General features: G+C 49.6%; 1 protein-coding gene across 1 annotated transcript in view; it reads left to right on the forward strand.

Annotated features, from left to right (window-relative positions):
* Nucleotides 1-17,624, forward strand: part of LOC141088041 (ras-related and estrogen-regulated growth inhibitor-like) — a 214,119-nt gene that overhangs the window by 109,086 nt on the left and 87,409 nt on the right. The window contains exon 3 of the mRNA XM_073573899.1: nucleotides 15,138-15,211. Within this exon, the coding sequence (XP_073430000.1) occupies nucleotides 15,138-15,211 (74 nt within the window). The remainder of the gene's footprint in view (nucleotides 1-15,137; nucleotides 15,212-17,624) is intronic.

Consider the following 17,624-nt stretch of genomic DNA (forward strand, 5'->3'; position numbering starts at 1 on the left):
TTAAAGATGTTAGGAGTTACAAAGATATTGACTATGTTAGCCTCATTTATATTTTGCCAGACATGTATGTCTTCTTCTTCTACTTCCTTTTTTTACATTCTTCTTCTTCTTCTTCTACTTCCTTTTTTTACATTCTTCTTCTTCTTCTACTACTTCCTTTTTTTACATTCTTCTTCTTATTCCTTTTTTTACATTCTTCTTCTTCTTCTTCTACTTCCTTTTTTTACATTCTTCTTCTTCTTCTTCCTTTTCTTACATTCTTCATATTCTTCTTATTCAACAATTATTATTCTACATATTCAGCTTCTTCATCTTCTTCCTATTCTTCTTCATCATATTCTTGTTTGTGTCAGGCATTCCTGTAGTTGTTATCTAGAAAAGTTAGAAGTTTACACCTTCCGTTCTGCCTGTCACAAAAGATTTACAACAGGATTTGTCCGCGTTCAGTTTGGCCTGCAGAAGCAGGCCTTTTCCAGGGGCACCACGAGGAGGAACGGACTCACCCCCATACACTGCTTAGTCTTCTTCTGCTTATAAATAAGATAATATCATTTGCTCAGAGTATTAGTCTTATGCTTAATGTTCTTCTGCTTTGTTTTTTTTATGCTTCTTTGTCTTCTCTCTCTTGTTGTTCTGCATCTTGGTGGTTGTCTTCCTGTTCTTTGTCCTCTTGAACCAGCTGACGGTACTGGCACCCGGAGGGGCAGCAGAAGGAACAAGAGCCAATGGCACTACCGAGGACCAGCTGACGGTGCTGGAACCCGGTTACTAAGCAGGAGGTACCTGTGCTACAAAGCACTACCAAGGACCAGCAGACGTTGCTGGAACTCGGATACCGAGATGGAGGCACCTAGGCCAAAGGCTCTGACGAGAACCAGCTGACGGTGCTGGAACCCGGAGGGGTAGCATAAGCTGCAAGAGCAAATGGAAATAGCGAGGACCAGCTGACAGTGCTGGCACCCGGAGGGGCAGCAGAAGGAATAAGAGCCAATGGCACAACCGAGGACCAGCTGACGGTGCTGGAACCCGGTTACTAAGCAGGAGGTACCTGTGCTACAAAGCACTACCAAGGACCAGCAGACGTTGCCGGAACTCGGATACCGAGATGGAGGCACCTAGGCCAAAGGCTCTGACGAGAACCAGCTGACGGTGCTGGAACCCGGAGGGGTAGCATAAGCTGCAAGAGCAAATGGAAATAGCGAGGACCAGCTGACAGTGCTGGCACCCGGAGGGGCAGCAGAAGGAATAAGAGCCAATGGCACAACCGAGGACCAGCTGACGGTGCTGGAACCCGGTTACTAAGCAGGAGGTACCTGTGCTACAAAGCACTACCAAGGACCAGCAGACGTTGCCGGAACTCGGATACCGAGATGGAGGCACCTAGGCCAAAGGCTCTGACGAGAACCAGCTGACGGTGCTGGAACCCGGAGGGGTAGCATAAGCTGCAAGAGCAAATGGAAATAGCGAGGACCAGCTGACAGTGCTGGCACCCGGAGGGGCAGCAGAAGGAATAAGAGCCAATGGCACAACCGAGGACCAGCTGACGGTGCTGGAACCCGGTTACTAAGCAGGAGGTACCTGTGCTACAAAGCACTACCAAGGACCAGCAGACGTTGCCGGAACTCGGATACCGAGATGGAGGCACCTAGGCCAAAGGCTCTGACGAGAACCAGCTGACGGTGCTGGAACCCGGAGGGGTAGCATAAGCTGCAAGAGCAAATGGAAATAGCGAGGACCAGCTGACAGTGCTGGCACCCGGAGGGGCAGCAGAAGGAATAAGAGCCAATGGCACAACCGAGGACCAGCTGACGGTGCTGGAACCCGGTTACTAAGCAGGAGGTACCTGTGCTACAAAGCACTACCAAGGACCAGCAGACGTTGCTGGAACTCGGATACCAAGATGGAGGCACCTAGGCCAAAGGCTCTGATGAGAACCAGCTGACGGTGCTGGAACCCGGAGGGGTATCAGAAGTTACCCCTGAAAAGCAAAGTTGGCATGCCGCAAGCTGGCCGCAGTTACCGAATCACACAGTCCTACAGGGGGTGCTTGTCCTACTGGCACTATGGAACAAACCTTTCTTACCAGAACCCGCAGTCCACATAGGAAGCACCTAAACTGCTGGCACCCTAGCCTCGGCTAACCCAACCGCAACACGACATGGCAACTTGGGGTGGCAAACTGACATTGACACTTCCCGGAAACAGCAGGCAGGGCTGGAACCAAGCTGGGCAGGAGGGAGTACCCGTGCCAAAGTCAGTTATGAGCAGCAACTGGCGATGTTGGAGCCCAGGACAAGCACTTAGCAGGCTGAGGCCTGATGTGCTGTCAATTGGGAGGCAGCAGGACAGATTGCCATCAAAACAGCAGGGGAACAGCTGACGTTACTGAACCCCACAAACACAGGAGCTAGTGTTTTACTCTGTGAAGACGGCACTTCCGAGCAACAACTGGCTGTGTTGAAGCCCAGGGACAAGCACGGAGCAGGCTTAGGCTGCATTGAAGAAATTTTAAGATCGGTTGTAGACTACTAATTTGAACCAAGCTCCACTTAGGCCTGTGGATTCACTGATTTTCGTATTTCCCCTGTCCTCCAACCCCGCCAGTTACAGCTCCGAAGTGGCGTCTGCACAATCCACACTTGTTCCTGTGTTACAGGTGTTCAGTCCGGTCAGTTAATCCCCTGATGTGTGTCCGGCAATGTCGCCTGCTCTGTCCACATTCCGATAATGGGAATGTGGACAGAGCAGGCGACATTGCCGGACACACATCAGGGGATTAACTGATCGGACTGAACACCTGTAACACAGGAACAAGTGTGGATTGTGCAGACGCCACTTCGGAGCTGTAACTGGCAGGGTTGGAGGACAGGGGAAATACGAGAGACAGTGGAGCCACAGGCCTAATTGGAGCATGGTTAAAAATCAGTAGTGGTACGACTGTGTAGGCAGCAGGAGACTTTGCCATCCACACAGCAGGGGATCAGCTGACATTACTGAACCCCACTGAGACACGGGAGCAAGTATCTCTTTCCGTGTGGACGGCACTTCCGAACTACAACTGGCTGTGTTGAAGCCCAGGAAATAGGAGGGTGTAGGCAGAGGCCTACTGAATTTTGAATGAGGTGACAGCAGGAGAGACTGCCATCCACACAGCAGGGGATCAGCTGACGTTACTGAACCCCACTGAGACACGGGAGCAAGTATCTCTTTCCGTGTGGACGGCACTTCCGAACTACAACTGGCTGTGTTGAAGCCCAGGAAATAGGAGGGTGTAGGCAGAGGCCTACTGTATTTTGAATGAGTTTACAGCAGGAGAGACTGCCATCCACACAGCAGGGGATCAGCTGACGTTACTGAACCCCACTGAGACACGGGAGCAAGTATCTCTTTCCGTGTGGACGGCACTTCCGAACTACAACTGGCTGTGTTGAAGCCCAGGAAATAGGAGGGTGTAGGCAGAGGCCTACTGTATTTTGAATGAGTTTACAGCAGGAGAGACTGCCATCCACACAGCAGGGGATCAGCTGACGTTACTGAAACCCACTGAGACACGGGAGCAAGTGTCTCTTTCCGTGTGGACGGCACTTCCGAACTACAACTGGCTGTGTTGAAGCCCAGGAAATAGGAGGGTGTAGGCAGAGGCCTACTGTATTTTGAATGAGTTTACAGCAGGAGAGACTGCCATCCACACAGCAGGGGATCAGCTGACGTTACTGAACCCCACTGAGACACGGGAGCAAGTGTCTCTTTCCGTGTGGACGGCACTTCCGAACTACAACTGGCTGTGTTGAAGCCCAGGAAATAGGAGGGTGTAGGCAGAGGCCTACTGTATTTTGAATGAGTTTACAGCAGGAGAGACTGCCATCCACACAGCAGGGGATCAGCTGACGTTACTGAACCCCACTGAGACACGGGAGCAAGTATCTCTTTCCGTGTGGACGGCACTTCCGAACTACAACTGGCTGTGTTGAAGCCCAGGAAATAGGAGGGTGTAGGCAGAGGCCTACTGAATTTTGAATGAGGTGACAGCAGGAGAGACTGCCATCCACACAGCAGGGGATCAGCTGACGTTACTGAACCCCACTGAGACACGGGAGCAAGTATCTCTTTCCGTGTGGACGGCACTTCCGAACTACAACTGGCTGTGTTGAAGCCCAGGAAATAGGAGGGTGTAGGCAGAGGCCTACTGTATTTTGAATGAGTTTACAGCAGGAGAGACTGCCATCCACACAGCAGGGGATCAGCTGACGTTACTGAACCCCACTGAGACACGGGAGCAAGTATCTCTTTCCGTGTGGACGGCACTTCCGAACTACAACTGGCTGTGTTGAAGCCCAGGAAATAGGAGGGTGTAGGCAGAGGCCTACTGTATTTTGAATGAGTTTACAGCAGGAGAGACTGCCATCCACACAGCAGGGGATCAGCTGACGTTACTGAACCCCACTGAGACACGGGAGCAAGTGTCTCTTTCCGTGTGGACGGCACTTCCGAACTACAACTGGCTGTGTTGAAGCCCAGGAAATAGGAGGGTGTAGGCAGAGGCCTACTGTATTTTGAATGAGTTTACAGCAGGAGAGACTGCCATCCACACAGCAGGGGATCAGCTGACGTTACTGAACCCCACTGAGACACGGGAGCAAGTGTCTCTTTCCGTGTGGACGGCACTTCCGAACTACAACTGGCTGTGTTGAAGCCCAGGAAATAGGAGGGTGTAGGCAGAGGCCTACTGTATTTTGAATGAGTTTACAGCAGGAGAGACTGCCATCCACACAGCAGGGGATCAGCTGACGTTACTGAACCCCACTGAGACACGGGAGCAAGTATCTCTTTCCGTGTGGACGGCACTTCCGAACTACAACTGGCTGTGTTGAAGCCCAGGAAATAGGAGGGTGTAGGCAGAGGCCTACTGTATTTTGAATGAGTTTACAGCAGGAGAGACTGCCATCCACACAGCAGGGGATCAGCTGACGTTACTGAACCCCACTGAGACACGGGAGCAAGTGTCTCTTTCCGTGTGGACGGCACTTCCGAACTACAACTGGCTGTGTTGAAGCCCAGGAAATAGGAGGGTGTAGGCAGAGGCCTACTGTCTTTGTAATGCGGAGACAGCAGGAGAGACTGCCATCTCCACAGCAGGGGAACAGCTGGCAGTGCTGAACCCCACTAACACTTGAACGAATGTGTTTGGCTCTGTGGAGACGACACTTCTGAACACCAACTGACGCTGTTGGAGCCCAGGATTAGGCGAGGAGCAGGCTGGGGCCTACTGGATTTTGGCAGGTGAATGCAGCAGGAGACTTGCCATCTCCACAGCAGGGGAACAGCTGGCAGTGCTGAACCCCACTAACACTTGAACGAATGTGTTTGGTTCTGTGGAGACGACACTTCTGAACACCAACTGACGCTGTTGGAGCCCAGGATTAGGCGAGGAGCAGGCTGGGGCCTACTGGATTTTGGCAGGTGAATGCAGCAGGAGACTTGCCATCTCCACAGCAGGGGAACAGCTGGCAGTGCTGATCCCCACTAACACTTGAACGAATGTGTTTGGCTCTGTGGAGACGACACTTCTGAACACCAACTGACGCTGTTGGAGCCCAGGATTAGGCGAGGAGCAGGCTGGGGCCTACTGGATTTTGGCAGGTGAAGGCAGCAGGAGACTTGCCATCTCCACAGCAGGGGAACAGCTGGCAGTGCTGAACCCCACTAACACTTGAACGAATGTGTTTGGCTCTGTGGAGACGACACTTCTGAACACCAACTGACGCTGTTGGAGCCCAGGATTAGGCGAGGAGCAGGCTGGGGCCTACTGGATTTTGGCAGGTGAAGGCAGCAGGAGACTTGCCATCTCCACAGCAGGGGAACAGCTGGCAGTGCTGAACCCCACTAACACTTGAACGAATGTGTTTGGCTCTGTGGAGACGACACTTCTGAACACCAACTGACGCTGTTGGAGCCCAGGATTAGGCGAGGAGCAGGCTGGGGCCTACTGGATTTTGGCAGGTGAATGCAGCAGGAGACTTGCCATCTCCACAGCAGGGGAACAGCTGGCAGTGCTGAACCCCACTAACACTTGAACGAATGTGTTTGGCTCTGTGGAGACGACACTTCTGAACACCAACTGACGCTGTTGGAGCCCAGGATTAGGCGAGGAGCAGGCTGGGGCCTACTGGATTTTGGCAGGTGAAGGCAGCAGGAGACTTGCCATCTCCACAGCAGGGGAACAGCTGGCAGTGCTGAACCCCACTAACACTTGAACGAATGTGTTTGGCTCTGTGGAGACGACACTTCTGAACACCAACTGACGCTGTTGGAGCCCAGGATTAGGCGAGGAGCAGGCTGGGGCCTACTGGATTTTGGCAGGTGAAGGCAGCAGGAGACTTGCCATCTCCACAGCAGGGGAACAGCTGGCAGTGCTGAACCCCACTAACACTTGAACGAATGTGTTTGGCTCTGTGGAGACGACACTTCTGAACACCAACTGACGCTGTTGGAGCCCAGGATTAGGCGAGGAGCAGGCTGGGGCCTACTGGATTTTGGCAGGTGAATGCAGCAGGAGACTTGCCATCTCCACAGCAGGGGAACAGCTGGCAGTGCTGAACCCCACTAACACTTGAACGAATGTGTTTGGCTCTGTGGAGACGACACTTCTGAACACCAACTGACGCTGTTGGAGCCCAGGATTAGGCGAGGAGCAGGCTGGGGCCTACTGGATTTTGGCAGGTGAAGGCAGCAGGAGACTTGCCATCTCCACAGCAGGGGAACAGCTGGCAGTGCTGAACCCCACTAACACTTGAACGAATGTGTTTGGCTCTGTGGAGACGACACTTCTGAACACCAACTGACGCTGTTGGAGCCCAGGATTAGGCGAGGAGCAGGCTGGGGCCTACTGGATTTTGGCAGGTGAAGGCAGCAGGAGACTTGCCATCTCCACAGCAGGGGAACAGCTGGCAGTGCTGAACCCCACTAACACTTGAACGAATGTGTTTGGCTCTGTGGAGACGACACTTCTGAACACCAACTGACGCTGTTGGAGCCCAGGATTAGGCGAGGAGCAGGCTGGGGCCTACTGGATTTTGGCAGGTGAAGGCAGCAGGAGACTTGCCATCTCCACAGCAGGGGAACAGCTGGCAGTGCTGAACCCCACTAACACTTGAACGAATGTGTTTGGCTCTGTGGAGACGACACTTCTGAACACCAACTGACGCTGTTGGAGCCCAGGATTAGGCGAGGAGCAGGCTGGGGCCTACTGGATTTTGGCAGGTGAAGGCAGCAGGAGACTTGCCATCTCCACAGCAGGGGAACAGCTGGCAGTGCTGAACCCCACTAACACTTGAACGAATGTGTTTGGCTCTGTGGAGACGACACTTCTGAACACCAACTGACGCTGTTGGTGCCCAGGATTACGCATGCCGCATGCAGAGGCCAATGGGCAGCGGTTTTTATGGAGGTTGTGGACTACTACTGATTCTAACCATGCTCCACTTAGGCCTCTGGCTCCACTGTCTCTACTATTTACCCTGGCCTCCAACCCCGCCAGCTACATCTCTGAAGTGGCGTCAGCACAATCTACACTTGTTCCTGTGTTACTGGTGCTCAGTCCCATCAGTTGATCCCCTGATGTTTGTCCGGCAAGTTCGCCAGCTCTGTCCTCATTCCCACTACTGGTTATGGGAATGTGGACAGAGCAGGAGACCTTGCCGGACACACATCAGGGGATAAACTGATGGGACTGAGCCACAGGAACACAGGAACAAGTGTAGATTGTGCTGACGCCACTTCAGAGATGTAGATGGCGGGGTTGGAGGTCAGGGGAAATAGTAGAGACAGTGGAGCCAGAGACCTAAGTTGGGCACGGTTAAAAATCAGTAGTGGTTTGAATGTTGATGGAGCTGGTGACTCTGCCGTCCACACAGCAGGGGATCAGCTGGCATTACTGAACCCCAGTAACACAGGAGCTAGTGTGTTTCTCTGTGCAGACGACACATCTGAGCGACAACTGGCTGTGTTGAAGCACAGGGATTTTAGTTCAGGTGGTAGAAAAATGAACACACCAGCAGACCTGGATACAGTTGCCAACCACTAATTTAGTCTGTAAGAGGAATGGCAAAGTCTTTGGAGATCCAGGCCTTGTTCATTTTCAGAAAAGTCAGCCGGTCAACATTATCGGAAGATAGTCGCGTGCGACGGTCTGTTAGTACACCACCTGCGGCACTAAAGACACGTTCCGATAATACACTGGCAGCAGGGCAAGCCAGCACCTCCAATGCATACTGGCTAAGCTCTGGCCATGTATCCAGCTTAGAGACCCAAAACTTGAAGGGGGAAGAGCCATCTGGGAGTACAGCGACAGGGCAAGACATGTAGTCTGACACCATCTGACGGAAGCGTTGCCTCCTGCTGACTCGAGGCGTCGCTGATGGTGTAGACAATTGTGGTGGACACACAAAACTTTGCCACATTTGGGCCATAGTGGTCTTGCCTTGTGCTGCGGCACTGCCTCTGCTCCCTCTTTGTGCAGAGTTTCCTCCACTGCCTCGACGCACAGAGCTGCTTTGTAAAGCACTTGCAACAATGCTGTCGGGTGGAATGGAAAACATTATGGACTGCACCAGTGACTCTTCGTACTCCCGCATTTTACGCTCCCGGTTCAACGTTGGTATGAGCCTTTGTACGCTGTCCCGGTAGCGAGGATCTAGGAGGGTGTACACCCAATAATCAGCCGAGACGAGAATGTGGGCGATGCGGCGGTCGTTTCTCAGGCACTGCAGCATGAAATCAACCATGTGCTGCAGACTCCCAACTGCCAAAGAACCGCTGTCCCCTGTTTGAGGCGTGACCTCGACCTGCTCTGCATCACCCCACCCTCGCTGTACATACTGAGTAGAGGTTTGTGTACCTCCCTCCTCTGGAGAGATGTCTTCCTCCTCCATCGACTCCTCCTCATCCTCCTCACAAAGTGTCCCCTGCCTAGGCCTTTGTGAGGAAACACGTAGCGCAGACTGTCCAGAAGCAGATGGCATTTGGGACTCCTCATCCTCCACCTCTTCTGAAACCTCATCCCTTAGTGCTTGCAGTGTTTGTTGAAGCAGGCAGATAAGGGGGACAGTCATGCTGACTAGTGCATCATCTGCACTCGCCATCCGCGTGGATTCATCGAAGGCACGCAAAACGAGGCAGATGTCCTTCATAGAGGCCCACTCAATGGTGCTGAAGTGTGAACGGCGCACAGTGCGACTTGTTTGCGCCTGATGCAGCTGGTACTCCATGACTGCTGCCTGCTGCTCACACAACCGCTCCAACATATGTAACGTTGAATTCCACCGGGTGGGTAGGTCACATATGATGCGATGTTCTGGAAGGCCAAATCGTCGCTGCAGAGCAGCGAGGCGCGATCTTGCCGTGCTGGAACGTCGCAAGTGAGCGCACTCTATGCGGACCTTGTGCAACAGTGCATCAAGATCCGGATAGTCCCTCAGAAAGCTCTGCACGACCAAGTTAAGAACATGTGCCAGACATGGGATGTGTGTGAGGTTGCCTAGGCCAAGAGCTGCCACCAGATTTCGGCCATTGTCACACACTACCAAGCCCGGCTGGAGATTCGCTGGCCCAAACCACACATCGCTCTCCAGCTTGATAGCATTCCAGAGCTCCTGCGCTGTGTGGCTTCGATTCCCCAAAGAAATTAATTTGAGTACAGCCTGTTGACGTTTGGCCACGGCTGTGCTCATATCGGTCGTAACAGGCTCCTGCTCTGCTGTTTCTGAGGAACTTGAGTAGGAGGAGGAGTCTATGTGTACAGACTGGAGTCCTGCAATCCGTGGCGTTGGAAGAACACGTACAGCGCCACTCTCCAGATCCGTACCCGGCTCCACAACATTGACCCAGTGGGCAGTGAGGGAAAGGTATCGTCCCTGTCCATGGTTACTGGTCCACGCATCGGTGGTCAGGTGGACCTTGCTACTAACGGCGTTTAGTAGCGCATGTTTTATTTTGCCCTCAACATGTTTCTGCAGGGCAGGGACGGCTCGCCTGCTGAAATAAAAGCGGCTGGGCACGTTGTATTGGGGGACTGCCAATGCCATTAAGTCCCGGAAGGTGTCAGTGTCCACCAGCCTGAATGACAGCATTTCAACTGCCAGAAGTTTGGCAATGCCAGCATTCAGAGACTGTGCTCGGGGATGGTTTGCCGAGTAAGGGCGCCTTTTATCCCATGCCTGTGCTACCGATGGCTGTGATGGATGGGAACGTGCTGTTATGGGTGGAATCTGACAGGGTCTCCGGACAACAGTGGCAGAGGTTCTTCCTTGGCGATCCTGTGAGGAAGCCGAACCAGCAGTGTGTGAGCTGGAGGAAGAGGGCCCAACACGAACTGAAGAGGTGGTAGGTGGTGCTGTACGTTGGCCTACGTCTTGAGGGTGTCTCTGCAACTCCAACTCGTGCTTGGTGCGCACATGTTTCCACATATTTGTGGTATTGAGGTTGCTGACATTTCTCCCTCTTTTGACTCTCTGATGACACAGCTTGCATTTGACAAAGCAAATGTCATCTGCAACTGTGTCAAAAAAGGACCACGCACTGCAACTCTTGTGAGCGCCCGGTTTGCCTTTGGAAGGAGGAATGCTCCTAACGGGTGCCGAAGTGGAGGGTACAGGCAACCAAGTCTTCCCCCTCCCTCTGCCTCCTGTTTTGGCCGGTAGGGGAATCTCTTCCTCCGAGCTGCTCCCACCACCTTCCTGTTGCTCACGCCATGATGGGTCAAGGACCTCATCATCTTCCCTCCCCTCTTCAAACAGCTGCTTCTCCGGGGTTGTCTCGCCAGCACCGTACGCACCAGAAAGTGGCAACTGAGTCTCGTCATCATCTGATGCGTACTGAGGTGTGCTGACCATAGGCACTGGCCCACTCGCCTCTTCAGATTCAGAGGGACAAAGAAGTTGCGCATCACTGCATACTCCCTCTTCTTCACATTCAGGAATGCTGCTTGGCTGGCCCCCTCTTTCCAAGCCAACAGATTCCGAGAACAGAAGTAGAGATTGTGATGGCTCCTGTCCATGTCTCTCTGACTGCCTGGGCACTTTGGCAGGTGGTGAAGAGACAGATGGTTGCTCTTCGGTGCTCTGACCCTGAGAGGATGCGGAAGTAATTGAAGTCGATGCGTTAGCTGCCATCCATCCGACAACGGCTTCAATTTGTTCCTCCCGCAGCAGTGGGGTACGTTGAGGTCCTACAAAGCTGCGCATAAAGGACTGTTGCCTGCTAAAACTGGGGGATGCTGATCCACTGGTGCCCGCAGCAGGCCCAGAATCCCCACGTCCTCTACCTGTAGAATCCCCACGTCCTCTCCCTGCTGAAACTCCACGCCCACGCCCACGCCCCCGCGCCTTACTCCCTGCCTTCTTCATCTTGCAAGACTGCTTAAGATAGGCAAAAAAGGACAAAGGGGGGCCTTAGTGTGCTTATTCCTGAACAGCTGGTTACAGGTACAAGAAACACTAATTTTATGAAGTGTGTGTGTGTGGACTAGACTTTAATAGGAGCTGATGTGGCCTACACAAGTTCAAAATGTAGTGTTTGGTGAACTTTTTATGTGGTTTCTTTGTTTGAAACAAACTCAAAGTATGAGAACAAAGAATTGAAACTGATAGTATCACCAACTTTTTGGAGCTATTACAATGCAGGCAGGTAACCTACAATGCAAAAGATGAGGCTCCAAAAAAATTGGGTAATACTAATCTGGCTGCGCCGGCAGGGCACAAGCCAGAAAAAAAGGCTCCTCTATCTACTCCTATATAGTGTTTGCAACCAACCAATGTTGATGGATACGGATGGATGCACACTAATAGGAGAAGAAAAAATGAGCTGCACTCAGAGACAAATATGTGTGAGGCAGTGACGCACGTTGAGCGTCCTACAACCAGACGTAGCTGCAGGACACTCTACTCAGCGTGAGCTGCACTCACACACAGTCAGAGACCTCTCAGACAGCCGTCAACAGTGCAGCTAAGTGGGCACTGGCACTGACAGGCTGCAGAAAGGCTCCGCTGTGTACTCCTATATAGTGTTTGCAACCACCGTAGATGGAGACGGATGGATGCACACTAATAGAAGAAAAAATGAGCTGCACTCAAATAAAAATATGTGTGAGGCAGTGACGCACGCTGAGCGTCCTACAGCCAGACGTAGCTGCAGGACACACTACTCAGCGTGAGCTGCACTCACACACAGTCAGAGACCTCTCAGACAGCCGTGAACAGTGCAGCAAAGTGGACACTAGCACTGAAAGGCTGCAGAAAGGCTCCGCTGTCTACTACTAGTGTTTGCAACCAACGTATATGGATACGGATGGAAGCACACTAGATTGAAATTATTTAAAAAATGCAGCTCAAAAAATAAAAGATGTATGAGGCAGCAGTGATCACACTGGGTGGCCTACAGCCTGACGTGGCTGCAGGACCCACTCCACAGCGTGAGCTGCACTCACACAGCCCTTGCAGACAGCTGTGAAAACAGCGCTGCTAGGGAAAAGCAAGCTACAGTGGTGGTTTATGTAGCCTGGATAAAGCACAATATTGTTTTTAGAATCGCTATTTCTAACTGTCCCTCACAGTCTTCTACAGCAGCCTGTCCCTAACTGAATTCACAGCAGAGTGACCAGAAATGGCGGCTGCGGTGGCTTTTATAGTGCATCATGACATCATTTCGGCAGCCAATCACAGCCATGCCAATAGTTAACATGCCTACATGCCTAACAGGATGTGCCCACACTTCGGAGGATTCCCATTGGCTTAATCAAAGCAAGCAGGCTCATAGCATGATGGGAACTTCCTATTCCGATTCCGATCCCGGAATCCGATATGAAAAAAGTATCGGAATTAAGTATCGGAATTCCGATACCGCTAATATCGGCCGATACCCGATACTTGCGGTATCGGAATGCTCAACACTAATACCTAGTAATCAGTATAAACGTATCAGAAAAAATTGTACTTGTGATGAAGATTTCAAATACCAGAGTGACATATTGCGTGAACGATTTTTGGAAAAGGAATATCCGAAAAACCTGATTAGAAAAGCCTCAAATGAAACTAAGGATATCCCTCAAGCCGAGTTATTAGAAAATAAAGATAAAAATACTCTAGAGGTTTCAGTTAATTTTATCACCACCTTCTCATCCCAAAATAAAGAAATTAAGGATATAATTCATAAACATTGGGGGATCTTGCTAAATGACCCCACATGCAAGAAATGTTTACCCCTGACCCCATTGGTGACATACAAAAGAGCACCTTAATTAAAAAGTATATTGGCCCCATGCATGGGTTCTAAGCTCCAATCGTTTTTGCTGAATTGCACATCGATTTACATAATTTTATATTTTTTATATATGTTAAATATCAGTTTTAGCATTTTAGATTAGAGAAATGTTTTTATCTACAGTTTTATAATATTTTTCCATCAGGGTTTTCAGTTCAATGTGGGCATTCCCACAGGAGCTGACATCATTCAGATGTCATCTGTGTAATGTATATAATGGTTTCTTGTTAACTGACTAACATTGCTGCCCTGATGATGTGGCCAGGAGGCCATGAAGCGTGTTGGCTTGAATGTGAATAAAGGTTTGCTTGCATCTTCGGTTGGTTCCTTGTGGTCTAGCGCGGACGAACCCTGGCTTTTCTCTTCTCTATTGTTTTATCTGCATCCCGGGATCTGCAGTGGCCAAAATTTAATGTTGTGGTACAAACAAAATAAAAATGCTTGTAAAAAAGGATAGACTTCCACCAACATGGGGATGACAAATATGTGGGAGTTTCTTCATGTTTCATGTGAAATTATATCTGTATAACCAGAGGCGTAGCTTGGGGTTTGTTTCAGGGAGGCAAAACCTCTGAGTGGGCCCCTATCCAGGTAATTCTGATTATAACTACGATGGCACAGTCTGAGACCTCACTCACACTAGCATATAACAAAAAACATGGACCAGTGTTGTTCTATGGGGCAGCTCAGATCTGAGATTATTTTTTCAGGCCAATTCGGTATGAGAAAACATTTGCAGTTGGCAGCGAGACTCTGCTCATACACACACATACAAGTCTATAGGTGTGTGTGAAACATTTGACTGCACACGGATGTGCTAATACCAAGGATACTGATACCTACTGAGTGCCTTTTAGATGTATAGTATAATGCTCTTCCGATAGTCCTCCATATTGTATAATGCACTCCTCATAGTCTGCCATGCATTCCCCATAGTCCTCCATACAGTATAATGCACTCCCCATAGTCTGTTGTGCATTCTCCATAGTCTTCCATATAATTTAAGGCACTCTCCATAGTCCTCCATACAGTATAATGCAGTCCCCATAGTCCTCTATACAGTATAATGCACTCCCCATAGTCCTCCATATAGTATAATACACTCCCCATAGTCCTCCATACAATATAAAACACTCTCTATATTCCTCCATATAGTATAATGCACCCCATAGTCCTCCATATAGTACAATGCACTTCCCATAGGCACTCGACCCACCTGGCTTAAGGGCCCCATAGCGGTCACATGGCAGTGCAGGGAGATCGTTTCTTCCTGCTATGCTGGAGAGTGTAACTATTGGCACGCTGCGCATGCTGTTTGATGGCAGCCCTGAATGTGATAACTTACTATAAATTAATGGTATATACAAAATAATATACTTTGTAATTTATGAAATGAACAATATGTTTTATTAAAGGGAATTGCTTTTGTTCTCCACTTATCAGATACTCCTTCATCACTTCCTTCCTACCTACACAGAATCTCTGCACTCACAGAGAAACAATGGGAACTCAGGCATGAAACTTGTCAAAGGTTCTCACTGAGGGGTCATATTACACAGAACAGACCTCTAGAGAGACTGTGCATTCACACATGTTCACCAACCGTACATCTGCATATATCTACAGGAGATCATGAGAATGGTGGATGTCTGAAGGGCTTGCTGGGAGTTGTAGTTTCACAGCACCTTGAGCGCAATAGATTGCAATCAGCTAGTCTATAGCGTTCATTTTGAGGTTAGTTATGATCATACATACAGTATGAAGACACTTTAATGGATGTGATTTTATTCTTGTCATGTAAAGAATATTTCCTCTCTTCACAGAAATGATTTATAGACACACGGCTGCAATAGATGGAGAATTAGTCCATTTTGAAATCCTGGACACCGCTGGTCAGGTATGATCTGTTTCCTGACCTGTTTAATATCAATCTTTCAGTCATTAGTATTGCATAAGTGCTTTAAAAGTTGAAACAACTTTGCAATTAGTCTTGATTAAATATAGTACAATTTTGTGTATACAGGTCTTGCAGATCTATGGTTATGGGCTACAAGTAATGTGTGTAGATTCTCCCTTCCTCCTCTTTTTTTGCTAACCTACAGGCAGCAGAAGGAGCGAATGAAATGGAGCCATTAAGGCTATGTTCACACGTGGCTTTTTTTTTGCGTTTTCATGGCAGTTTTAACCGCGCGATTTTGCCGCAAAAACGCGAAAAATAAGCATCCCATGCATTCCTATGGCATTCTGCTGCAGTTTTTACCGCGGCGGAATTGCTTCGCGGTAAAAAACGTAGCATGCTCATTAATTTAGCGGAATCGCGGCAATCCCGCACCCATAGGAATGCATTGTTCTGCTTACTTTCCGCATGTGGCTGGGCACACCATGCGAAAAGTAAGCAGAACATTTGCGGATGGTACCCATGGTCCGGAGGAGAGGAGACTGTCCTCCGGGCTTTGGGTACCATATCCCTGTAAAAAATAGAATTTAAAATAAAAAATATTGCTATTCTCACCTTCCGACGTCCCTCGCAGCCTTCCCGCCTCTTTCCACGCTCCTGGTCCCAGTAATCCTTTGCGAGCGATGACGTCCGTTCTTGCGGGATTGTGAAGTCTCGCGGTTGGACATCATCGCTCGCAAAGGATTACTGGGACCGGGAGCATGGAGAGAGGCGGGAAGGCTGCGCGTGACGTCGGAAGGTAAGAATAACAATATATATATTTTTTTTATTATTTTTTACATCCTATCTTTTACTATTGATGCCGCATAGGCAGCCTCAATAGTAAAAAGTTGGTCACACTCGTCAAACACTGTTTGACGAGTGTGACCAACCTGTCAATCAGTTCTCCAAGCGATGCTACAGATCGCTTGGAAAATGCTAGCAATTCTGCAAACTAATAACGCTTGCAAAATGCTAGTTTTTCCGTGGGAAAATCGCAGGAATTTAAAATGCGATTTTCCCGCGGAATGGAATTCGGAATTCTCGCGGTAATTTCCGCGAGAGTTCCGCTACGTGTGAACGTAGCCTAAATGTGACCAGACTCAAAATAAGTGAGAGTAAAGGGGGTAGTAAACCTAAATCAGGTAAACCTATCAATAGGCCATTTAATTCACTGAAAAGTTATTAATTGTATGTTCATGTTATTGTATTTAGTGTGCTCTATGATGCCCGGCAACTGAAGGGAATGGAACATTGGGAGTTAATACAGTATTTTATAGACTAAAAAGAAAAAAATATCTTGCTAAAACGTATCAGCGTATTCTTACAAGGTCGGGGCACACACTTGCAAGAAATTCGCATGAGTCTCGCGTCTCAATTCCCGGGACTCAGCTCCGGTCCCGAGTGCCGATGGCAGTGCCAGGTATTGAGACACGAGACGCGTGCGAGTTTCTCACAAGTGCAACCCCGGTCATATAATAATAATAATCTTTATTTATATAGCGCCAACATATTCCACAGCACTTTACAATTCAGAGGTTCATATACAACAGTCATAAGTAACAAAGCTAAAGATAATACAATAATTAAAGCAAAGACAATGAAGGCCCTGCTTATAAGAGATTACAATCTACATTGAGGTGGGGGAGACACAAAGTACAGAGGCTTACTTACAATGATGGTCCAGCCATCTTGAGGAAATGGAGGATAGATAAAAGGCTAGACGAGCTAGTCACCAGCCAGTATTTGTAGACCTTTTGGAGGCCGTGGAGTTTGATGGAGAATTATGGTCAGAGAAATACTGAATGGGCTATATATAAAAGGACTTCAATTAGGTAACATGATAGGCCGCCCTAAACAGATGTGTTTTTAGGGAGCGCCTAAAACTTTGTAAGGGTCCCGTTTCACATAGCGACTCACCAACGATCCCGACAACGATACGACCTGGTAGGTATCGCTGGTGCGTCGCTAAATGGTCACTAGTAAGCTGCCAAACAGGCAGATCTATTCAACGACGCACCAGTGATCCCAACAATGATACGACCTGGTAAGGATCGCTGGTGTGTTGTCACACAGCAGCTATTCTGAACGATTCCAGCCTGCGTCCCTGAGTTCTGCGTCGCCAACGAGGTCGCTCGTCAGCGTCAAACACAGCGATGCATGCTGGCCAGCGGGACACCAACGATCAAAAATTGGCCTAGGACTTTCGAGCACGATCAGCGATATCCAGCGCGGGGGGGGGGGGGTGCGGTCGCTGTTGCGTCACAAAATCAGTGACACATCAGCGATCTCGCTAACTATGTCGCTATGTGAGACAGGGCCTTAAGTTGTGTTTAATCCTAATTACTTGTGGTAGAGCATTCCAGAGGATTGG

Source organism: Dendrobates tinctorius, unplaced genomic scaffold (genome assembly GCF_039654945.1).
Source record: "Dendrobates tinctorius isolate UK_male_01 unplaced genomic scaffold, ASM3965494v1 ptg000037l, whole genome shotgun sequence".
Taxonomy (NCBI): domain Eukaryota; kingdom Metazoa; phylum Chordata; class Amphibia; order Anura; family Dendrobatidae; genus Dendrobates; species Dendrobates tinctorius.